General features: G+C 38.5%; 1 protein-coding gene and 1 non-coding gene across 2 annotated transcripts; both read left to right on the top strand.

Moving 5' to 3' along the window:
- The first annotated feature begins 1125 nt into the window (after positions 1-1125).
- LOC133519322 (cullin-4A) lies at positions 1126-17997 on the top strand. Its single transcript, XM_061853361.1, has 14 exons — positions 1126-1500; positions 1570-1712; positions 3546-3766; positions 4815-5003; positions 6168-6314; positions 6456-6642; positions 6993-7185; positions 7827-7977; positions 8138-8288; positions 9327-9554; positions 10747-10854; positions 13424-13594; positions 14375-14527; positions 15250-17997. The coding sequence occupies exons 1-14, from the start codon at positions 1266-1268 to the stop codon at positions 15343-15345; spliced, it is 2373 nt and encodes a 790-aa protein (XP_061709345.1). The 5' UTR covers positions 1126-1265; the 3' UTR covers positions 15346-17997.
- Trnat-cgu (transfer RNA threonine (anticodon CGU)) lies at positions 12973-13044 on the top strand. Its single transcript has one exon. It is a non-coding gene; the product is annotated as a tRNA-Thr (tRNA).
- Positions 17998-26065: the final 8068 nt, after the last annotated feature.

Raw genomic sequence — 26065 nt, 5'->3', positions numbered from 1 at the left:
AGAATTTAAGAACCCGATGCTTTGGTGCTAGGCAATCTACTCAAACGTTTGCTTACCAGATACATTCCTGCCTAGAAATTATTCCTCTATGATGTGAAATGCGAGGTAGAACAACAAAATGCGATGATCGCGCTCAACGTACGTGACAAAAAAGTGTCGGGTGGTGTAGGTACATTACGTAATTATGTCGAAAATTTAAAGGACCATATACACTGTAAAATGTTGTACGATACATGTGCGAATAACCAATTCGCAACTCGTGTCAATTTAAAATGCCAATTGCTTTCTTTTATTATGTTGGCATAATGGGCATATATGATGATTTATGTTGTGACTTGTGATTGTGACATTGAATGAGACTGTCGTCAGTCATTACCCACGTCATCATTTTAATTTGCGACCTTTTTTGATAGTTTGTTTTAATAAAAAGGCTAGACCAGCCTCCTCAAGGTGAGTTTTTGACATTGGTTATTTTTACTTTTTCCGCTTCTATTACGTTCCGTGTTCGACGTGTTCTACTACTTAAAATATGAAATCTTGCATTGTAATGATTGGAGCGTTTACATAATGACATCAAGGGAATGAATATCAACATTTTCAAACAAATAATTAGTGATAGCTTTTATTAATGAAATAAATTTATTAATATATTTTAGTCGGAGACTCATTTCAAACATAGACAGAGAGAGAATCATACTGTCTTTGTCTTACACTTGTACTAGCTGTCTTACCCAAAAGAAAGGGATTAGTACATTACGATACAAGTGCGAAAAATGGGAAATTCAAAACGAGTGGCGATAAATTAAAACACGACCGAAGGGAGTGTTTTAAATCGATACGAGTTGCGAATTACCTATTCGCACATGTATCGTACAACGTTTTACAGTACATATGGCCCTTTAAATGTTCCACACAGTAACGTAATATGCTAATTTTCGCACTAGTGCAGTAAAGTAGCACCATATGTACTGTAAAAATAGTTTTCTTTGTCCTTAGTTACTGACAAATTCCTTTTGCCAGACTATATGTTGGTAACATACAATCCCACTTTAAGTAGCGTTAAACGGAACGCAAAATACGACGTAGGAATATCATTTCTAGATATGTCGCGACCTCTCTCGATTACAATGAAAATTAACTTATCGTAATGGTGGTGTGATTGTAGTAAACGATTGACTGAATGCTTCTATTTTTATTTGTATTTTGTAGATAAGTATTATTAAGCGTACTAAAATAGTGTTGAGGCTGCGGCCCTATCATGCTTTATGTCGCAATCAGCTAAAACAACAGTTTTGGCAGAAGAAGGTGGAAATCAGGGTAGAAAACGTACATATAACAGCGACCTGTGTTCTAAAACTGACGATATGAGTGCCAGTGAAAAGAAATCGAACTTTTCTATGTTGACTACGAATTCCAATGGAGCCGTTAAGACGACGTTGCCATCTATGCAGTCCAAGCCTGGAGCGACGACAAAGAAGTTGATAATTAAGAATTTTAAAAGTGTGTTTACTCTTTTGGTTGTTGATTTCTAACCTATGAGTTGTGGGCTACATTAGTGTGTTGTTGCAGGCAAGCCAAAGTTGCCGGAGAACTACCAGGAGACGACATGGAGCAAGCTGCGGGAGGCCGTGGTGGCGATCCAGACGTCGACGGCCATTGCCTACTCTCTGGAGGAGCTGTACCAGGCGGTGGAGAATATGTGCAGCCACAAGGTTAAACACGTCACTTTATAAAAATACACAAAAAAAAAATCACATTGTTGCGGATGTTAAGTCTGAGCTAACTGCACTGACTTTGATGTAACAAAGTGTGGAAATCGCACTATTAACATCATATTTTTCACATGCAATATTTACAGTGACATTCTCACACTCTGTCACTGCAAAGTGTGCAAAATTACCTTGCTCTAATATGTTATAACCATTTATAGGGCAACTGTCTCAAAAAAGACTACTCCATTACACTATCTTTTTGTAATTTTATTCTTATACAGAATTCTCCTTTTTATTATTGAGAGCCTATTGTGTCCCATTGCTGGGTAATGGCCTCCTCTCGTTTCAGTTATAAATAATCTTAATGATAATTGTGTTGTAGATCAGCAACAGCTGTTGATAACGTTAATAGGTGGGTCCACACAGAGCGAGCGAGCGAGCACGTACGTACGAGATAATTTCCTCACGCACAAACCGGCCACTGTAGACGTGCCTCGGCCGATGCGGCGCGTGCGTTTTCCTCGCCCGAGCGCGCCGCCTCGCTAATTTCTTATTAAATCTATCTCGCACCTTATTTACTACAGACAAGTACCAACCCGGTTGACGACCGGTTTGGCCTAGTGGGTAGTGACCCTGCCTACGAAGCTGATGGTCCCGGGTTCAAATCCTGGTAAGGGCATTTATTCGTGTGATGAGCATGGATATTTGTTCTTGAGTCATGGGTGTTTTCTATGTATTTAAGTATTTATGAATATTTATATATTATATATATCGTTGTCTAAGTACCCTCAATACAAGCCTTATTGAGCTTACTGTGGGACTTAGTCAATTTGTGTAATAATGTCCTATAATATTTATTTATTTATTTATAACCCATGGGTTGCAAATAGTGCTGTTGTTTGCAGTTACAATTATAGTAATTTGTAGTTCTGGTTAAACAGGTTTTAAAATGCAATTTTGGTCAGAGAAGCATTTATCTTTATCAAAAGCAAGTACAAAGGTGAATAAAAGTTCTAGTCTCCTTAATATTAACTGCACATCATTGTTTATTAGTTTTATCAGTTTTTCTTGATTTAGTGTCCAGCGTGTCTTGTGACACAGAGGCCTCTTCCAGCTTCTTCCATTTCTCTCTGTTGTTTGCTACGGCCATTCTGTTCCTCCAATTGTATTAATGTTGTCTCTCCATCTTTTAAATTGGCCACCTTGCTTCCTTTTTCCGTCTGGTGGAGACCAATCTGTAATAATTTTTGTCCATTTTGTTCCTTGTCATATGTCCTGTCCATCGCCATTTTAGCTGCCATACTTTCTTAAGTATGTCTTCTACCTTTGTCATAGATTTTATGTCCTCTGCTTGTTTACGGTCTATTAGCCTGACTCCTAGCATACTGCGTTAGATTCCTCTCTGGCAAGTTCTAAGTTTTAGGAGGTGTTTCTGAGTCTGTTCTCCTTAATATAAGCAGTGGTGAAGGGAGAAGCAGCCCATCAGTCTTTCACTTAAGGGGGCCCCAACCCTTGGGAGCCAACCCTTCTTATTAACTTGTGAATTTGAAAGACATTGAAGGAAAAGGACCTTGCAGATGCAATATCACACACATTCAGATTATTTCATGCTACTCCACTGGATATACATTGTTTTGGACTTACTATAATTGATTAGTATGTATATTATATATTATTTAATACACTAGCAGCTGAAATCGGATGCGTGTATATCACTGAACTTGTTTTTTTTTGTATGATTAATGCATACATACATATATATATTACTATGGGCTCAGCCATTAAAATCCAACATATTTTTTAGCGAATTCTCAACCAAAGTCTTTGTTTCAGATGGCATCCCAACTATATGTAAACCTAACAAACCTCGTAGAAGCTCACGTGAAAGCTAATATTGAACAGTTTCTCTCAGAGAGCATGGACCGACAGGTGTTCCTCAAGCGCATGGATGACTGCTGGCGGGCACACTGCCGGCAGATGATCATGATCCGGAGCATCTTCCTTTATTTAGATAGAACTTATGTTTTGCAGAATCCTAGTATACATTCAATTTGGTAAGGGCTTAATAAGCTTTTTAATTTATGTTTTTTTTATTTATATATTTTGACATGACTGCAAAAAAAGGAGTGCATTGTAAGTTAATACACCATTATTTACCTTGGAGGATTTAATAATTGAAGTCGTCGTTAAGAGCTTAGCTCTCTGTCAAATAAAACTCTGAAAACCTCAGCCAATAGTCATATTGCTGCTGGAAAACTATAATGCTATAACCGCAATACAGTCGTAGTGCGGGTTACAGCATTACTGCTTTCCAGCAACATATTTACTGTATAGACTGATGTTTATCTTACATGGCTATTTATATGGTACATACAAATAGCTATTCATACATTTGAAGGCCCCTTCCCCGCAAAAATCGGCAGACTGTTTTGTACAGGAAATTACAAAGCTAAATACTCGTAGTTATTTTCAGTTTATAATAGGGTGTGTTCTTGGAACAAGTATTCTATACCAGAAGTCCTGGTTCACCCTATACTAATTCAGTCAGAAACATATCAAAACTGTATCTATAAAAAATTCAAAAAGCTCTTATACACAGGAAATATATTCTCAATTACCCATTGCTGGTTTAATTTACTTTGAGTGCTTAATGTTTTTAGTGTTCGTGAGGATGCTTATCTTCATCTTCATAATATTTTATACTACTACTACTGTACTGACTGATTAGAGGAGCTATTAATTAAAATGTACTTATCATTGTGATCAACTAGAAATACATTATTTTGCAATATTTTACTGCAGTAGCGGCAAATAATCTGCATTTGCATTTTTTTTTTTTGGTGGTTTTTCAAAAACGGCGTTAACGATTTTGATGAAATTTATTATTATTATGAAAATTCGATCAACATTTTTAAAATAATTAGTTAGCCCGAGTTTTTGCGGCAGCATTGGTCAAACATACCTATTTCAAACGCCATTTTACACCGAGTGGAGAGACCACTGTTAATGTTGGCTGTTATTTTGCTTTATTTAAAAACATAGCAGTAAAAATATCCTGTGGATATAAAATACAACTAATACATATATTTTATTTATTCACAGGGACATGGGCCTAGACCTATTCCGCCATCACATAGCGATGAACACGCTGATACAAACTCGCACGGTCGATGGCCTGTTGTTGCTAATCGAACGCGAGCGAGGTGGTGATGCAGTGGACATCTCGTTGCTCAAGAGTCTGCTGCGGATGCTGTCAGACCTGCAGATATACCAGGACGCGTTTGAGCACAAGTAAGACTGAGCATCAACTGGGAAAAATAGGGTTGTTCCTAATTTAATTTGTGATTAAACTTGTAAGAGACTTCCGTAGAAAATAGAATCCTTACAAGTTGTTTTTTTTTCATATTCTAGATACCGAAATCACAGATCGGTTGGCCATTTTACTACCTAATCATCCGACCTTTCTACCAATTTACTACAAAAATTAAAGATAAGTTGGAAAATTGGGATATAAAAACAAGAAACTTTTCCTCTTATGTGACAAACTATGTTAAACAAAATAGGGTTGTGACGACCGGTTTGGCCTAGTGGGTAGTGACCCTGCCTACGAAGCTGATGGTCCCGGGTTCAAATCCTGGTAAGGGCATTTATTCGTGTGATGAGCATGGATATTTGTTCCTGAGTCATGGGTGTTTTCTATGTATTTAAGTATTTATAAATATTTATATATTATATATCGTTGTCTAAGTACCCTCAACACAAGCCTTAAATATTGAGCTTACTGTGGGACTTAGTCAATTTGTGTAATAATGTCCTATAATATTTATTTATTTATTTATTTATAGGGTTGTTTCCATCTACAAATCTTAGGGCAGAATTGTATCCCAATAAATTCTTTTGAATTATAAGAACATGTTAAACAACTTTTAGGGGACCTGTAATGACCATATTTTTGTAAATATTTAATTTAAAATCTCTTTTGGCACACGTCACGTGAGCAAACTCGAAACGTCATTGAAGATTCTGATGACGTCACAACTCTCGGATTGACACTGTTGACAGTTAGGCGATAAACAACAAATGACAAATGTCAGTTGACAGTTCGTAGCTTCTACGTGTGTATGTAGTTATGTGTCAAACCGTAAACTGTGACGTCACACAATTTTCTAAGAGCGTTTTGGGCGCGAAAGCATCTGTCAAAATATATTTTGTTAATTTAACATATTTAAAGCCGTTTTTAGTATAAAAGTTGAATTTTAGTGCAACTTTTAGTTAATATAGAACGTAATACAAGCGTTTCAAAAATTGGAAACAACCCTATTCAGAAGAACTTTTTCATCAGTCATTATCATGAACTTACAACAAAGAGATTGATTTTTGGCGTTCGGTGTGTTTTTTCCGTTTTCTCAATTTCATTATGTGGTTCACAAAATATAATTTACTTTGGTGTTTCAGGTTCCTCCAAGCCACTGAACGTCTATACGCCGCAGAAGGCCAACGCCTCGTTCGTGAGCTCGCCGTACCTTCTTACCTAGCGCACGTAGAAAAACGACTGCGGGAGGAGAACGAACGGCTATTACACTATTTGGACCCCTCGACCAAGTGAGTATAATTACCTGTCCTGCTACCAAAAACATTGTGTTAGGTTTCTCCAAGCCACAGAGCGTCTATACGCCGCAGAAGGCCAGCGCTTCCGTGCTTTCTTACCAAAAACGACTGACGAATATACTGTTTTTTTTTCAGATGGCAACTAATACACACGATAGAACGTATGCTGCTCAGCGAACACTTAACCGCTATCCTCAGTAAAGGCCTGGAGGCTCTCATGGACGGTCCGAGACACTCCGACCTCACCACCCTGTATAGTCTGTTCAGTCGAGTCAAGGATGGCTTGAATGAGCTCTGTAGCCACTTCAATGCTTATATTAAGGTTGGTTAACCATTTATTTGCCTAATCTCCCAGGGGAACACTCACTAGCCAGAAAACGATCGTAAAGTTTTTAAATTTTGGTTAATTTTGCTGACCCGATGTCAGTTATAACTTACTGTAATGTAAATAGCTTTTTTAAATTCTGCAAATAGTCATCAATAATAAATGTGATATTATGTTGCTTCAGATGCCCGAAGGGCAAACTGTCCAGAAATAGGGACTCCGTCAACTCAGGGAATAAGACAAACATTTTCACGTTTCACGATATGCCTAGAAATTTTACGATCGGCCGCCGTCACAGAGATAGCTAACACTGACCTAAGAATTTCACATTTAGTTTATTTTTTTAGAAAAAAGGTCGCACGATAGTGATCGAGCCGGAACGAGATAAGAGTATGGTGGCCGAGCTCCTGGACTTCAAGGAGCAGCTGGACCACGTGGTGGCCACGTGCTTCCAGAGGAACGACAAGTTCCTGTACTCCATGCGGGAGGCCTTCGAGTACTTCATCAACCAGCGCCAGAACAAGCCCGCTGAACTTATTGGTATTTAAACATTCTAATGGTTAAATCTAATAAGCTTTTGATAATCGCTTGTCCTTATCCGTAATTTTAACATTTGTGGTTGTTAGAAAGGGACAAAATTTAACAAAGGTTTCCTAAGTTTTATGAATACGGGGGTATAGATCGTGTCATTCACGAAGACGCGTGCCTTGACCCGTAATGTCATGTTATTAGAGGTTAGATTTGACGAATCTGCGCGTCATCGTGGATGACACGAACTATAAGACTTTCCTCCAACGAGATACGGCACTACCCGCATCACTGTTACATATTTTGTCGATAGAATTAACGATATTTGGATGTTCGCGGTAGGGGCTCTTCTCCAATCCGTTGCACAAAAACCGCCCCACTAATTAATGTTTTTGAAGCGCAGTAACAAATGTCTATAAGTAAAAATGACTCAACTGGCTTTTAACCAACATATAATAATTTTACAAGAAAGATTTTCTCAGAGTCATTGATTGTATAAACTTACAACCCCTCTGGTGTTGATGATCGATTAATGTGGTCGAAAAATGTGTAAAGTCTAAGGAAAAAATCGTACCACAGAGTACGACAGCTAAAGAAGACAGCACAGCACTTTAGTTATATGAATAAAGGGTAATAATATACTCTCCTTACAGCTAAGTTCGTGGACGTAAAATTACGGGCAGGCAACAAGGAAGCGACGGAGGAGGAGCTAGAGAGGCTGCTAGACAAAATCATGGTGCTGTTCCGGTTCATCCACGGCAAGGATGTGTTCGAGGCGTTCTACAAGAAGGACTTGGCCAAGAGGTTAGTACTACCACTGAAACTACAGGCTGGCAACAAGCGTGCCATGGATATTGAACACAATTCATCACAGAATATATGGTGCTGTACAGCGCCCTCTAGATCTATCAGCTGTCACATCTGCATAATATTATCTTGTGTTAAAATTATGTATTTGTTACAGGTTGTTGGTCGGCAAATCAGCTTCAGTGGACGCCGAAAAGTCAATGCTGAGCAAACTAAAGCAAGAGTGTGGTGGCGGCTTCACCTGCAAGTTGGAGGGCATGTTCAAAGATATGGAGCTGTCCAAAGACATCAATATTACGTATAAACAGGTTAGTTGTATTTTAGTTGAACATTTTTTAATGAAAATGAAACTGTTTAGCAACGAAGCAACTGCAAAAAAAATCGAGTTCTGTCAATTAAGTCCCAAGGATCTGAATTTGCTAGCCAAAAATGAACTTAAGGTTTTATATTTAGAATTGAATTTTTGTTGTAAGTAGGCGCTGACGACATCGAGGGGTTAAGGCATAAAATTTTGTAATTTAAATGTCTCTTTTACTAAAGAGAATATGAAATAGAGGTAGTGTCAAAGAAAATTTTGTAGCCACAGTAAATTTACTGCCATCTTTCGACACATGATTACTACTACTATAAAGGCCGGGAAACGAAGGCCAAGCAGATATAGATGGCAGAGCGTAGCGAGGTCGGTTAGGGATACGCGGCTGGCAACCCCGTTTCGAAATAATAATAAAAATAGGATGGTGATGATGATTGTTTCATGTTCTAATATGATAGGTTATTCAGTGCATAGGGTAATGAAGGGGTATAAACACTTGATTATTTTGGCGCTAAGACGCGTGCGCTTACGCCATTACGCTTTTATTTCCTTCTGTTCTTTTTTGTGTTTTTATTGTTATTTAGGGGTTTTCTAAAGAGGAACGAACATTTGATTATTTTTGCGCTACGACGCACGGTTTAGGAGATACAGCCGTATAAAGATTTCTGCATGACTGAAAAAATAAACTTTATGGGGCTCTATCTCCTAAACCGTAGCGCAAAAATAAACAAATTTTCGTTCCTTTTAGGTAACCCCAAATAATAATAATAAAAAGAAAAAAGAAACAAAAGCATAATGGCAGAATTTTGCTTATAGGTTTTTTTATGGTTGAATGCCAAGACTTGCCATAATTTGACGTTTAAAAACAAAAGAAGGTTGCCTTTCAGGCCTAGGTGTAATGTTGTATGAAATTCCTTTAAATATCATCTTCACTCATCGCACCGGATATTTCGTATTTCCGGATCTAATTTGAAGGAAGTCATGTCAACATCTCATTGCAAGTTTGAGAAAATAGTGTTCGGTTGGCCGGCAGCACCTGGCGGGCACGCCGCCGCCGGACGGCAGCGCGCTGGAGCTGTCGGTGCACATCCTGACGATGGGCTTCTGGCCGACGTACGGCGCGGCCGAGGCGCGCCTGCCCGCCGCGCTGACGCGCCAGCAGGACCACTTCACCAAGTTCTACCTCGGCAAGCACTCCGGCCGCAAGCTCACCTGGCAGCCCATGCTGGGCCACTGCGTGCTGAGGGCGCACTTCGCACAGGTATGCCTTTTCATTGGCTCTTTGAACGTCACCGGTATAATAATAACATATTACTTGTGTTACTATGCGATTAAAGGTTAAAAATAATTAATTCGGAACACATTATGATCCATGGATATTTTTACTACTATTTTACTATGATTATTATATAAAATCAACAGTCAAATGAAAACCTTAAGTCAGCCTTTTTCCATCAAATTTGACTGCAGCAAATATACCGGTTTGAAAAATTGTAGCAACTCCAGTAACCATGTAAAAACCCACAAAAGACTTGACTACTTCCTGGTGCTTTTGCCGTGTTTAAATTTACGTACGTCATTATCCGACGACATAAGAATCGGGTTATTCCTACTAGTTACCACCAAGTTGTTACCAGTGGTAACTACTAGGATTTTATTTCCCACCTTATACGACTGGTAAACTGGGAAAAGATGGCATTTTTTTTTCCAGTAGCTACCACCCAAATTTGATACTAATTAATATATATAAATACTAATTAAAACAGCATGAATATAGAGTGCTTTAATCAATAGTTAATTAAAATTAATTATAAGTCGATTACTGTTTCATTAAACTGCCTTAAAAGTGATCAAAAATAGTCGGTATTTGACTGATTTGTTTATTCCTTCGTATAATTATGACATTATTTATTGAAAAGGACCTTATTGTCGATGGCGCTACGCCATTATCAACGATGCTCCTATATTAATACAATGCTACGCTACGCAGTGCGGCGTAAGCACCCTCGACAAAAGATTCTAATTTCATAACTAACATCGCAATCAATTTACAATTATAAGTAAAATTTCATCCAAACGTTAATTTCTCTTCAACTATTTTTTTTTGCGGTGCAAGTGCTAGGTTTTAGTGTTTTTGATCACTTACTGAAACACTAATAGACTTATAATTATTTATTAAGGTACTCTATATTTATACTATACTATTTCTACTGTTTTATTATTGTTGAACTCTAACATGTTGGTTCCCACAATTTATCACCAACTCTGTCTGGTGGTGACTACTAGGATTTTTTCCCAGTAGTTACCAGTGGTAAAAGATGGGAAAAAATTCCCAGTATTTGCCACTGGTAACAACTTGGTGGTAACTAGTGGGAATAACCCTAAGAATCCGGCGAATCGGAAACTAATATGATTACATTGCAAATTCCTTTATAACATTTTATTGTTTTCAGGGTAATAAAGAATTACAAGTATCGCTGTTCCAAGCCCTAGTACTGCTACTCTTCAATGAAGGCGACAACTTATCTTTCGAAGAAATCAAAGCGGCTACAAATATTGAGGTATAGTGCCTGACAGCTTCTACAAAACAGTTTTTCTACTCGTTGACTGTAATGATTGAATTAAGATGTCGTATAACTATAATTGCGTACTTTTCATGTATGGCCTCCCACTCAACTATAAGATTTAATTTCGATACGCTGTAGTCAACTACAAAAAAAATGATCAATCACGTGCCGCCGCGCTCCCATAGAAAAGATATTGAGCTCCCATAGAGAAGACGGGAGTCTACATTGAGTCTGAGACTGTCTACATTTTTGTCTACTGAGACACCAATTTGCATTAATTATTTAGGTTTTATAGTAAAAAAAGTATTATTTTAGATGACTCGTCGAAAAAGTATTGTATACAATAGTGATATAATTAAGCTTTTCAATATCGTACTTTACTTAGGCAACTCAGCAAGCTTCGTTGCCTAAACACGGTACTCGACTGAAAAGCTGTTTATTATATCACGATTGTATACAGAGATGGGCATTAATCGATTAACTTTTTAATCGACTAATTAATCGATTAAAAAAGTTAATCGTCGATTAATATAATCGCCCTAACATACGATTGAAATTGAATGAATCGGAATATAAATCTATTAAATTTCACGATTAACTCCGGATTGAAACTTGACAAGTGAACGACATATGAGTATGAAAGATTAACTACCTTTTGCTCGCGACTTCACCTGCGTGGAAATAGTAATTTGGGTTATTGCCTATTGGTAGGTGCCGACTATCGGTAGATGTCGACTATCGGTAGGTGCCGTCTATTAGCAAGATTATTGGTAAGTAAGTGTCGAGTATTGGCAAGTACCAATTATTCTTAGATGCCAACTATTGGTAGGTGTCGACTATTGGTAGGTGCCGACTATTGGTAGGTGCCGACTATTGGTAGATGCCGACTATTGGTAGGTGTAGACTTTTGGTGCTAACTATAGGCAGGTATCAACTGTGGGTAGGTGTCGACTATTGGCTGGTGTCGGCTTTTGGTACGTGCCAACTAGTGGTATTATATTAGTATGGATTCATCAATTATATTAGTATGGACACATTCAAATTTTAGTATTTAATAAGTATTTATTGACGACAATGAGATCAACTCTAAAACAACCCTTTTATAACAAAAACAAAATCGGAAGTCGGTCCTACTCCTCTACTGTTATCTGTCATTTATACATTCATTAACACGAATATAAGAACATACATATAAGGTTTCAAGAAAAGTCTATATTGTCTATTCCTCATAACAGCACTTGTGATTTAAAATCGCTATAACGTTACTGCGAATAATGGCTACCAACCTAACAAAATTAAAACGAATACAGTTTTAAACTAAGTACATTGCTGCCAACTTACAAAATATTCATTTGGTTGCATAGTAGAAACAATTGCTTTATAAGTCAGAAACACGCATGTGACACCCGTAATATAGCAACGCTCATAGACTACGAAGCCCGCTTAGCGTTGCTTGTTAGTCTCCATAGGATACTGTGGCCAAAATCGAGAAAAAAATTGTCCAAAAATTTAATTTAGCAAAGAACATGTACCAGGGTCTCATGAGTCACGAGAAGGTGTCGCCGACCGGCCGGGCCGCGGCGGGCCGGGCGCGGAACAAGATATACTCGCGTATCTTAGCTATATACTTTTGTATTGTTTACCTAAATTATATTTATTTTTGTTGACTCGTAGGAAAAGTATTGTATGCAACGTTGTAGAAGTAGGACAAAGAAATGCTCGTGGCGTATTCCGTTACAATGTTCACCTACGCCTTCGGCTCCTGCTCACATTGTAACTCACGCCACTCACCTTTTTTGACCTTTCTTATACAACTGTTGCATAAAATACTATTAAAGTACCGAATTTAATCATTTGAACACCACGCCTATCATGCGCGGCGCGTCATAAACACTTTTTCACATTTATGATGCATATTATAGCGTTCAATCTTATAATGTACCTAACATTATAAGATTTTTATTTTACGACCAACTAGAGAACAAAAATTATTTTTTATGAAATATTTTTTGATTTGTTTTCTAAGTAGTCACACTACTATATATAAGGCGCCAAGGCGCCTAGCCTTTCAAATATAGCATACACCAGAGAATTTGAAACGGGTACTATCGTGGCCGGGTGATCTAGTGATGAGGACGTTAGCCGCGTAAGCTGAAGACGCGGGTTCGATTCCCGCCTCGGCCACCGGTGGACTTGGTTAATTTTTTCTTTAGTGTCTAATATTTATTTCAGTTTATAATTTATTTCACGAATTGGAATTTTGACTGTTCTATATAGCAACTATCCAAAAAATATAGGAATAAACCGAGGCGGTCACAGTCGGGAAGGATTCATACTCATTTGTCCTCGGCGGGGAAGATTGGAAATGAATTCTTCCCATCTGTGCCCGGAGGGGACAGATGAGAATATACCCTATTAGTGGCTTTAAGCAGGTGCCGCTCTCTACAGTTCACGCGCGCTCTATTGCTCGATCGTAGGGGGCTTTTGTGCTGCTCCCTACAGTAGATGCAAGCTTCCCTACAAGTAAAGTGTTAACCGATGGCATCTGTTGTCCAACGGGCAGGAGGGCGAGCTGCGGCGCACGCTGCAGTCGCTGGCGTGCGGCAAGGCGCGCGTGCTCAGCAAGGCGCCGCGCGGCCGCGAGGTCAAGGACGACGACCACTTCGCCTTCAACAACGACTTCACCAACAAGCTCTTCCGCATCAAGATCAACCAGATACAGATGAAGGAGACTGTGAGTAGCATACTCCGAGTCTTGCTAACGATGTTCGCCCATTTTAGCCCCGGCTCGGGGAACCTGGAGTTCCACTCGGCGACCTCCAGAATTGACAAAGACGCTAGTTTTTACGAATGCGACTGCTATCTGACTTTAAAATGTGTAAAGACCTTATTATGAAATATGAAAACAAACGGACCTAAAGTGGATCCCTGAGGCACACCTTGCCTTGCATCAGTTGCTCTAGGTTGCGCTTCCTTATAGATTACAATATTTGTTTTGTGCCTAAGAGCTTAAACGAGATATGACATTGACTTCTGAATAAATTAAATCTTCATAGCATAGATATTATAATATGTATTGATATTCCACCCATTCAAAGGCTTTCGACAAGTCACAGATAAGTACCACACCATAAAACCACAGCATCTCTTTCGTTTTGTATGTCAAAAGGATGAAACAAATATAACTGGATATAGTGTGGGAGGTGGGAAATAACCGAAAGGGATGGTCTTATGGAACTTACAGTAGGAGTACCAAAGAAAGCGCTATTATCGTTTGTCCTTAGCCTCACTTTTCCTTTCTACCCACTTCTAAAAAGTGACTCGGACGTATTTTGTTGCCAACCGTTTTTATCATAGCTAACAAATAACCCGACCAAATTACGTAGGTTGTTTTCGGTGTCAAGAATGTTAAAACGTGTTTTTAATTTGGTCGAATTGTATATATTCTGTCTCTCGCGGGCGCACGCGTATAGCTCATGTATAGAAAGCAGTACAGTGTATGTTTGTACTGCAGAGCGAGGAGCAGAAGGCGACGGAGGAGCGCGTGTTCCAGGACCGGCAGTACCAGATCGACGCGGCCATCGTGCGCGTCATGAAGATGCGCAAGGCGCTCTCACACAACCTGCTCATCTCCGAGCTCTACAACCAGCTCAAGTTCCCCGTCAAGGTATAACCAGGTTTTAAATTAACCTCGTCTGTGTATGATAAGGGTCCTGACCGAAGTTTCAGTCATCTTTCTGCATTTTTTTCGAGAATGATTTTTTCAGTTCTATACGGTACAACAGGTACAAACCCATTTTTGACCAACACACATATGAAAGATTAATAGAAGTAACTAACCCTTTTTCAGACATAGTACGATTTATCGACCACAGACGCGCCAATAGAATTTCAACTTTAGCATTCCGTTTTAAGCTCCAAATTAGATTACACTGTCGGGAAATGCGTCTTCGAATGAATCCTCAAAGCTGGATTAATTGGGACCTTCGACGCCGTGTCAAACACAAAAGCTGTCATTCGGACGTCACATCACCGAAGTGTCAAAACTGAAATTGAACTTTATGCATATGCACGTAGGTCTATATTGCTCTGTGGTCTGTGACGGATTAATCCGTCTGCGACGTTGGACCTACGGTGCTGATATCATCATTGGCGCCCAAAAGGTTAACCGCAGACAACTTTACTGCTCTGCCCACGTTATGGAAATCGGTTACTACAGCCTACAATCTGTAACCACATATACACCTAAATACTCCTCTCTTAAAGAACTCCATACTGCAATTACCGAAAAAACTTGTGTAAGGTACATAACACCATCCACCTTTTTTCTTCCCTTAAAATTCATAAAATCTAGAAAATCCACATGTACAATAACGTATTGTATTCCAGCCCGCGGACCTGAAGAAGCGCATCGAGTCGCTGATCGACCGCGACTACATGGAGCGCGACAAGGACAACCCCAACCAGTACAACTACGTCGCGTAGCGCGCGACAACGCGCTTATTTATTACTATTTATTCACAAGCACGGTGCGTGGACAAATGTTGGAGAACGGCTACCGCGGAATTCGAAATTAAGGCCAGCATAACGGGATAAAGTATAGGGGATATTACACAAAACTCTGCATAGGGGGCGCCTCTAACAAGAAAATCGAAATTTCGATATCTGCCTCTCTATCTGTTGCATATCCAGCCGATAGAGACAGATAACGAAATTTATTTCCGCGTTTTGCGGTAGGCCTCTGTAAACAACCCGCCTTCAATGTCGTAGTAATACTTCTCAGAAAAACTGTTTAAGCAATAGTATGTATAAGTTACTCTATGGTTTACAATATGTGCTAGTGCTGCTCTCTGGCGGCAGAACATTGCAGTAATAGTCCCTATTTAAACAATCTTAATTTCTGGACTGCAATGAACACATTGTCGGACAAGAATGAACAGTCACCAGCATAATAGGGAGGCAGGTGAGATAAATCAAATGATCTTCACAAGCTCTTTTTTTTAGAACAATATACATAGTATATTATACACCTAGCAGGCAGTAAAGTAATAAATATCTCAGATCACCAAGGCGCCCGACATTTTGAAAACATAACCCTGCTCCGTGCAACAGAGACTTGCTTGTACCAATCTCAACGATTAAATATGTCCCAAAGTGGTCCGTAGACTGTGAACGAACATTATCGACTCATAAATGGGTCCTAAATAATGGTTATGTTTTCAAAATAATGCGCGTTTTTCCGATCACATGTGATTGTCGGTCGAGGTGAGGCCGAGGTCGACAAACATGTTATTTGAGGCTTTCTTAACTTTCGGAGGTGTGTATACACCATTTTTCTGTTCGACGGAGCCGGTTAGCACAGCGGGCCGAAAGTTGACGCTTTCCGGCCGGAGGGCAGAAATAGTTATTTGTGTCCCAAGGGAGGAAAAGTAGGAAATTGCATGCCGCGTGTAAAATTGTTACCCGAGCCGAAGGCGAGGGTGGCAAACACGCGGGATGGAATGTCCTACGTCTCCTCCCATGGTGCGCATACTATTTTTCTGCTCGACGAAGGCAGAAGCGGCAACCTCGTTTAGCGTAGCGGGAGAAAAATTGACGCTATACGCCCGGAGGGCAGGAAAAATACTTTCAGTTCCTGTTGATACCGTTTATACTGACAGCTCTCTTGTACACCAGCGTACCTGCAACGAATCCCGCAACGTTTGTCAACCAACCAAATAAGGACAGAGATAATCGCTCTATATCTCAATATTATTCAGTATATAGATTGTGCCATTCACAAAGTCGCGAGCCTTGACTCGCAATTTCATGTCATTAAAGGTTAGATTTGACAAGTCTGCGCGTCATCGTGGATGACACGAACTGTAACGGCAGTTTGCATTGTTTCGTTGGCCTTAATTTAGACAATTTTCGAAATTAAATGTTCGCGGTAGCTCCTCTCCTCCTATAGGCTACTACAGACATCGTGAAGGCGGGTTTTCACCAGAGTGCGCCACAGGCATATTCAGTACACAAATGTTAGTGCTGCACATTGGAGGAATCCCTCTCTCTTTTCGCCGCCACGTCATTAGGCGGGTCCACACAGAGCGCGAGGCAATTTCCTCGTTAACAAAACGGCCAGTATGGACGTACCTCGGCCGAGGCGGCGCGCGCGTTTTCCTCGCCCGAGCGCGTCTACACTGGCCGTTTTGTGCGCGAGGAAATTGCCTCGCGCTTATGCTCGCTCTGTGTGGACCCGCCTAATGAAGTAATAAATTGTCGTCAGCGCCACGTCAGAAATTGCACGTATACAAACCTGACCAAAACCACGACTTGATATGAAGTCGTGGCGTGTGGAATACGAATTGTACCGACTTTATATCAAATCAATGGTGGCGAAAAGTTTAAAAAACTAAGTTCGCATAAAAATGTATAACTGACATAACTGTTAATATTAGCGGAACTCTTTCTAATTCCTTATATTAAAAAAAAGAGTGCTATAGGTCCCTGATTATCTGTCTACTATGATAAATTCAGATCTGATGTCTATTGTAATGGACATTTGTCACATAGAATCGACAGATTTCCTTAATTATAGAAAATTAGATCTTATTTTAGGGCTTTAGAAATCAGATCTGAATTTATTAAAGCCAATAGACATTGGTCTGAATCTGAATTCAAATGTTTGTAGTGTTCCTAAATGATTGTATGTTTCCCACCAAACAGGCCGGGCCGCACTTTACTTGATATTACATTTTCAAGAGTTACGTTTTGTATTTAAAATTACTTTTCAAACTTCGTACCAAAGAGAATTTGAAATAAAGGTGTATTGTCAAAGAAAACTTTTTAGCGACGTAAATTTACTGCCATCTTTCGACATATAATTAAAACTTTTAGGACGCTAAATTTACGTCGCTACAAAGTTTTCTTTGACAATTCACCTCTATTTAAAATTATCTATGTCCGTACGCAGTCGCCTGCCATTTAAAAATGACATATTATAACTAACTAGCTTTTGCTTGCAACTTACGCCTAAAATTAGTACTTCCATAGTAAATTCTATCCCCCTTTTCACCCCCTTAAACGATGAAAACTGCCATGTTCTTTCGTAAGATTTAAAATTTCATCGAAATCAGTTCACTGATTCAAGCGCGAAGATGCAACAGACATAGTTACTTTAGTATTTATAGTAACAGACATAGTGACTTGACGCGCAGATTTATCAAATGATAAATCTGCGCGTCATCGTGGATGACACGAACTATAGTAGTAGAGCCAATGATAAATAATTATATATAATCAATCAATAATTTGAAATAATCAATTTTTGTGATTTCAAATAAAAAGTATTTTAGAATTTGAGATACTGAAATAAATTTTACGTTTTTGTAAGGCTGGAGCTGATCGGGCCGTAAAATTGTTCTAGACAACCCCAATGCCGTAGCGCGCTTAGTTCCTTGCAGGGGGCCTGCCGCGAAAACCGAAATTCGCAAATTGCGGGGATCTTTCTCGTTTACTCTCGCTAAGATGTAATTAGAGTGACAGAGAAAAATGGCCGCAATTGACGAACTTCGATTTTCGCGGTTAATAGCCCAGACGCTCTCACCCGTTCGATGTTTTCATTGTTTCACCGTGCACGTCCTTGACGTCGGGATTTCAGTGTCGATCCAGTAGCATCAAATCTGACTATCCATTATTTGATTATATATCGGATTACGCAATATCTATGAGTGTCCAAGCACAATGGACACTCATAGATATTGCGTAATCCGAACTTAATCGAAAACGCCGACGAACAGACATATAAGAACGATTGTTTTAAAAAAAGGCGAGGATGCAAAACGCTCGCTGTTTTCCCGTGTATTTTGAATATTTTTTTTTAAATGACATCTCTCTCCTTTGTTTAGATTTTATATTTAACGAAAGAAGTCGACATGAAAAGAGAATTTATCACTGGCCCACCCTGTAGCTTCAAATTCATTTGACTAGTAAGGTATTCAACGGCCCGGCTCGGGTGAGAATGGTATATTAGATATTTAGAATATTTTCAACCAACTAAACCATTTGACCAGTAATATAATATACAGAATACCACAATTTTTTGGATCATAGCAAAGAGAATTAGAAATAGAGGTGTATTGTCAAAGAAAACTTTGTAGTAACGTAAATTTACTGAAATCTTTCGACACATAACTAAAACATTTAGAACGCCATTGGACTTTGATCCTTATTGTTTTACAAATATGTGTTCAATTTGTTAAATATCAAAAAAAAAATTTTTTTTTTTTTTTTTTATTTATTTATTCCTTAAATTAACACTTACAGTCAAGCTACACATGTTAAAAGGAGTGAGATTATATACGTATTGATACTAACAATTTACTTACTGCTAACTATACATTGATTGAGCTTGGCGTCGTTATTGACTCTAGGTAAAAATTGGCGCCATCTTACCTCTGTACCTAAAGGTTATGGCGCCAATGCTCGAAACGATGCTGCTATACCTTTGGCCTTTGATCTATTAGATGGCGACACTTTTTGATATTTTACAAATTAAACACATATCAGTTTAAGAATAAGGATCAAGGTCAAATGGCGTTCTAAAAGTTTTAATTATGTGTCGAAAGATGGCAGTAAAACGTCGCTACAAAGTTTTCATTGACAATACACGTCTATTTCTAATTCTCTTTGGTTGGGATGTAAGTTCATTATGCGCAACATAATCCTATTCAATCAATCTTAGTTTATAAAATGTATTGATCTGTCATAACTGAGTCAAATGGTTTGTTGGTTTACATTTTACATATTACCACGCCGTGAAACTGTCCAATTTTGTCTTTATTAGTCAGTTTTTATCCTCCATATCAAAGAAAAAAGCACATTCTTGAGGAGAAGCGACCCAATTCGTATTAGAATATTGTCGTACAAGCATACACGCAAGTTTTATATAACATTATATGACAAACACATCACATATTACTAGAGTCAGAGTAAGCTAAGTTGGCAGCGATTTTGATAGCCCAGCCTATCCACTCGCTTGCTTCATATTTTTCAGTGACTTGTATTATTATAATAAAATAAGGGTGACAGCTGGTAACCACAGTTACCAAAAGCAAGTGAGTGGCTATATAGAAGTTTGACGTTTAAAATAACACTTGCACTGTCTGGGGTGTTAAGATCGCTGCCAACTTATGTTGGTCTGACTATGATGTTATACGTCGTCGCGTAATTTAGTCTGCCTTTATCACCCTTAGCAATAGCAAACTTAATTTTAAATAGAGGTGGATTGTCAAAGAAAACTTTGTAGCCACAGTCAATTTACTGCCATCTTTCGACACATGATTAAAACTTTTGGAACGCCATTTGACTTTGATCCTTATTCTTGACAAATCCACCTCTATTTTAAGTTATCTTTGGCAATTTTTTGTCAATAAATTGACAAACGAATTTGGAAAAAAGGATTTCAGTGCCTTTTTCGCACTATTAAAGCAAAATAGACAGTTTTGCGGTAAATTATATCGAAGCATTCATCTCTCTCGCACTGCACTGTGTCGAGAGAGACAAGTTTTGTCGACGTTGGACCGTGCTTGATGGTCTGAATCGAATCATTATTTAACCTTATTGAAGGCTAAGTTGATTTGTGATTCTTGTCAGAGGAAATACGTTTTCCTCGGTCGTGATGTAAAATTAATAATAATTATATGAAGTACGATTTGCTTTTATTGTTTTATTTTATTACAAGTGCAAAAACCAAAGGTAACCCATGTGACGTCAGCGAAACGGCCTAACCCCATATTTTGACTAAAGTGTAGTGTTTGTAAAGGGATATGGCCGTTTGTAAAAAGGGTGGTTAACTGATGAACAACAAGCCTACCTAAAAACGCTTTAGAGAACGTACATTTCTCGTACATATTTTCTGATTCCAAAGAAAGTTGAAAACTCGACTACAACATAGCGTCCGCTAGAAAGCATGGTTCCTAGCCGGTGACAAATTGATCATTGTTTTCTCGTAAGTACGTGTAGTAATTTTGTTTTTATAAGCGTACAATTTTGTACATATTTTTTGATTCACAATAAAGTTGAAAACTCGACTACAACAGTGAAATGGATAGCGCCCCCAGAAAGCATGCTTCCTAGCGGCGACAAATTGATCTTTTTTTATCTCGTAAGTACGTGTAGTACATTTTTTTTATAAGCGTACAATTTCGTATATTTCTCGTACATATTTTCTGATTCACAAGAAAGTTGATAACTCTACTACAACATAGATAGCGTCCGCCAGAAAGCATGCTTCCTATCGGTGACAAATTGATCATTGTTTTCTCGTAAGTACGTCTAGTACTTTTTTTTTATTAGCTTAAAATTACGTACATTTTTTTGATGCCAGTTCGAACTCCGTACAATACCATGTCACCGCTAGAAAGTACGACAAAACCATTGACTGGTAAAGACGGCTACAGCCCAATATGAGCCTTCGTGCATTCCGACAAGGTGCACGATGACGCGCCGCGCACGACAGGCGTGGCGTTCAAAGGGTTAAGAACGAGGGGGTGGATTATGTACTTACGTTGGACAGAATATTGTACAATACATTGACATACATTTAAGATGACGAGAGCCGAGATATAAATATTTTAGGCGAACATATCCGTCTCACTAATGAAACTTATGCAATAAGGGCAACGCCAGGTTAGGCGAAAAATCCTGCATATAAATTTCAAAAAACGATGTATCGTACTCGACTGTTTCCACCTCCAAAACTTAACTAAATGTAATGAAATTTTGAGATCTAAATGGTAATTATATTATCTGTCGGACTGTTTTGCTTTTTAGGCTTATTGATGTCGGTTCGTTCTTTCATTCCATTCTTCTCTCTGCGGCATAGTAAATTAGGTTGTTTTTGCGAATCTTAAAAGTACACTAGCGCCTTAAGGAACAATAATATCAAAAAAAGCAAAACAGTCCGACACAGATATTAATAATAATAATGTGTTAAAAAAATCATTGCTCTAGCTTCAAAAACCACGGAGGAAACAGTCGAGTACGTTTGTATAGAGAAGCCTCTTAAGAACGGGCCTTAGGGGCACTAAGAATGCTGCTAGTTCAGTGGTGTCACTCATGAATTCGAGCCAATCGTGCAGTCTAACGCAACTAGTTGCGACCAATCGCGCGCGTGATGCGAACTCATCAACCAATCGCGTTGTAGCTTTAGACTGCCCGATTGGCTCGAATTCGTGTGCGTGGCACCGCTGTACTGGCCCCATTATTATTGCCTGTAAGGCCCGTCGTTAGATATATGTCAATCGTACACGTGAAGAAAACAACTTCATATAACATGATATGATTTTATTACTGTGTTTATACATTATACCAATGATTTATGATGAGCAATCCAACGTTTTGGCACAAAAACTGCCATACAAATAATACACTATACTACGGGTAAATTCACTAGAAATTAAATATAAATTAAAATATTAATAAATAATACCTAATCTAAGTTCAGTTTTCCAATTAAACAAGTGTTAATAAGTAGGTGAGGTGGCGAACTTATAGACCTAATTCTTAGTGTATCCATGGGATTGAACTATTTTATTATTTTATGCATTAGGATTAAATCGTGATTCGATAATACTTCCGTATTGATAGTCCACATCTTGTTATTTATCATTCTAGGATTTTAATATTTTTCATCACACTTGCTCGAAAAATATCTTATTTGGTGTACTGAAGGATAAAGGCCTATATTCTTCCCGCAGGAGATATGGATTGTGAAAAAAAGCTATCACTCCCTAGAATTATTTTTATATAATTTTCAATCGTGGCTGAATGCCGAATAGGTTTGTGCAATATGGCGGGCAAATGTTTGATATGTCAACGTATTTAAGAATTAATCTTAAACTTTAGTTTTTTCTACGCAAGTGTGATGAAAAACATTGTGTGTAACTCCGGAGGTATTGCAAACTCGGGTCTTTAATTCCCTCGTTCCCAAATTTTCACTTACGCCCCTCGTTGCATTCATAATATACTATTATTACTATGGCAAAAAGTCGCAGGTAGACACAAGTATGGAGTGTGGAATTAAAAGGAGGAAAATCTCTTAAGGCAGAGCTATTGCAAAAGTGACCAGCTTTCAGCTTTAAATAATAGTTCCTAATCTTTCCGGTGGCGCTAGGTAGGCTCCTGGATTTCATGAATCATAGCGGTATAATATAGAGATGAAATGGGGGAGGGACCACAAATAACCCGACCAAATTACGTAGGTTGTTAATGGTATGTTGTCAGGAATGTTAAAATGTGTTCTTAATTTTGTCGCTTTGCGTATGTTCTGTCCCTCACGGGCGCACGCGTTAGCACATCTATATAAATACTAGGTATATGACATTTTATTTCGGTGTATTGTGGCGCCGCCTATTTAATATTATTTGATGGACACTTTTCATATACAGAGATTTTCCTCCTTTTATTCCACACTCCATAGACACAAGATAAAAACAGGGCTATAACTATGGAAGGTAGAGGCAAGGAACAGAAACTCCTTAGGCAGAATTGTTGCAAATGTGTCCAGCTGTCAGCTATAAATATAAGTTCCAAATCTCTCCAGAGTAGCGCTAGAGTAGCTAAGATCCTAGGCGTTATTGACGGAGTGAAGTGCGCTGTCTATGACTAGATTTTTTTCTCAAGTATTCTAGGTATTATAGCGCCACCTTATTTATGGTTTTTTGTCGGACACTTTTTGGTATATGGAGATTCTGTTCCTTGCCTCTACCTTCTGTACCTATAACCACGAAAATCGAAGTTCGTCAATTGCGGGCATTTTTATCTGTCACTCAAATTACGTGTTAGTGAGAGTAAAAGAGAAAGATCCCCGCAATTTGCGAATTTCGGTTTTCGCAGTAGGGTAGGCCCCAGGCTGGCTAACAAGAACATCGTTTTAATTTTAATGTCAGATTACCGTGTACGATGGTACTTAGAAAATAAGTTGTTAAGAAATATTGAAGCGACCACTTCGATTTTCCTTAGGTCGCATGGTCCGACTGACTAGTCCGATCAATCGGAATACGAATATATTTTTTTCCCGCTGGCTCGATTGATCGGAATATAAGGACTTCTCTAATTCTCGTAGTCCTACTATCGGAGTAACGGGATTTTAAAAGTTCGTCTAGTTCGATCGATCGAACCACGAGACCTTGAAAAATCCTCTTAATCCGATCACACAACTTTTATTTTTCCTGTTAGTCCGACCGATATTTTTTGGTTAATTTTGTACTCTACCAACATCTGGTTTTTAACACTTTTCTGGTAACAAAAGTGTTTTCTTACTTTCGACGTGATCCTGGGTAGGAATGGAGTCGATTGGCATCAAAAACAACAACAAAATGACCTTTTTCTCGCACCCTGTATGTTTTACCGGAAATCTGTTACCGCCAATTTTCATCAATTTGAAATCGAGGGATGGTCTCTTAAGGCCATTTTTACCTAGCAGCACGGGATCTGGTAGCTACCCTTACTGACCCAAAATCTAATTCCACCCTGTAGGTATATTCTTAACCCAAATTTTATTTTAATTTAAAATCTTACATATTTATCAGAGAAAATATAGAAAACTTATCAATTGCCAGTGTCTAGTAGTGAGTTAAGATGAGATAACGTTTATGTGTCATTAGCCAGACTTAGCAATAATATCAAGTCTACAGTTATGTCCGATCAATCGATCCAACAGGAAGAAAAAACGTCCTCGTGGTTCGATCGATCGAACTAGACGAACTTTTAAAATCCCATTACACCGATAGTAGGACTGACAGGATTTTCTAAGTCTTTATAGTCCGATCAATCGAGCCAACAGGAAAAAAAAAACTTCGTATTCCGATTGATCGGACTAGTCGATCGGACCACGCGACCTAAGGGTCGATTTTAGATGATCGATGATCCAGACAGTGATTAATATAACTAAAAATTAGTATTGAGTAAATAAAGTTATTCAGAGTTAAAATGAACGCTACTACAATATTGCAACAATATTTGCCCAATATGTAAAACTACATATAAAAATATATTCTAAATATAACAAACCTATTTGTATTTACCTTTTATAGGTCGTGTCGTTCACGAAGACGCGTGCCTTGACTTATATTGTCATGTTGTTAAAGGTTAGATTTGACAAATCTGCGCGTCATCGTGGATGACACGAACTATAGCCGTTGCTGGCAATATTTTTGCGTAAAGTATAATAATACTTCAAATGATTTTCATGTATGACCGTAACTATAGAATTAATTGTATCTATATATAAGTTAATAATACGATTACATCTCATGTAAATTTATTATGTTGATATCAGTAGGGCTAAGATGGTCGGCTTTTTATCATTTGTCACCATGTCACGTTCTAACAAGTATGTACGCGAAAGTGACAGATGATAAAAATGGAACCATGCTGCCACCGCAGATTAAACACTTGATATTCTAACGTTTAGCGAGCAAATATTATTCCGACTTTAAAAAAGGAGGAGATTATCTAGGAATATTTTCTTGATCAATAGAAAACGAAAAACTAACGCTTAGAACGCGATTCTAACATGCGGCCTAATGGGGTACTGACCCAACCTTCACAACTACCATAACGTATCTACGTGGCCTATCTGGTTCGTTCTAAAAAAATCTCATTCCCGTGGTCATACTTTTTCGCAAATTCCCAGGAGATGTCGCTTTATTATACTTGACGCGGCCAATGATGATCCCTATGAAAGTTCATTTTTGTATGGAGTAACTGTCAATGTGAAATGTTTTTGGATTTTTTTTGGTACTTTAAACGAGAAATGTAACAATTTAGTAATAAAAATACGGTAAAAACCCATTACTTTAATTATTTCTTAAATTAAATCTATCCAATAGTGAAATCGAGAAACTGTCATGCGGATCATCATGGCCGCGTCAAGTATAGCATCTGATTTTAGGTGATTGTGTGTAGTTGACCGTGCCAAGTTCCATCTGCAAGTGGAATCTCCTGGGAATTTGCGAGGTATAACCAGAGGAATGAGATTACTGTAGAATTACCAAGATACGCAAACTGGCTAAAATTTAGATTATATCGTCAACACAGAAGGTAAAGCAGTGAGAGTGGTCTCCTAAAAAGCACAAAGTTCGATGTTTTTTTTAATTCCTTCGAATGCAACGATGCATGGGTAGTATTGGAACGAAGTTCCTTATCGGAGGGTACGGACTTG

The sequence above is a fragment of the Cydia pomonella genome, chromosome 6 (assembly GCF_033807575.1).
Source record: "Cydia pomonella isolate Wapato2018A chromosome 6, ilCydPomo1, whole genome shotgun sequence".
NCBI lineage: Eukaryota > Metazoa > Arthropoda > Insecta > Lepidoptera > Tortricidae > Cydia > Cydia pomonella.
The sequence above is the reverse complement of the archived record's forward strand: the minus strand, read 5'-3'. Positions and strand labels throughout refer to the sequence as shown.

Bases quoted from the DNA above. Each gene is read 5' to 3' on its own strand.
- LOC133519322 (XM_061853361.1), top strand. From the start codon at position 1,266: ATGTCGCAATCAGCTAAAACAACAGTTTTGGCAGAAGAAGGTGGAAAT. The intron at 1,501-1,569 runs GTGTGTTTACTC...GTGTTGTTGCAG, and splicing joins GATAATTAAGAATTTTAAAA to GCAAGCCAAAGTTGCCGGAG. The intron at 13,595-14,374 runs GTGAGTAGCATA...TTTGTACTGCAG, and splicing joins AGATACAGATGAAGGAGACT to AGCGAGGAGCAGAAGGCGAC.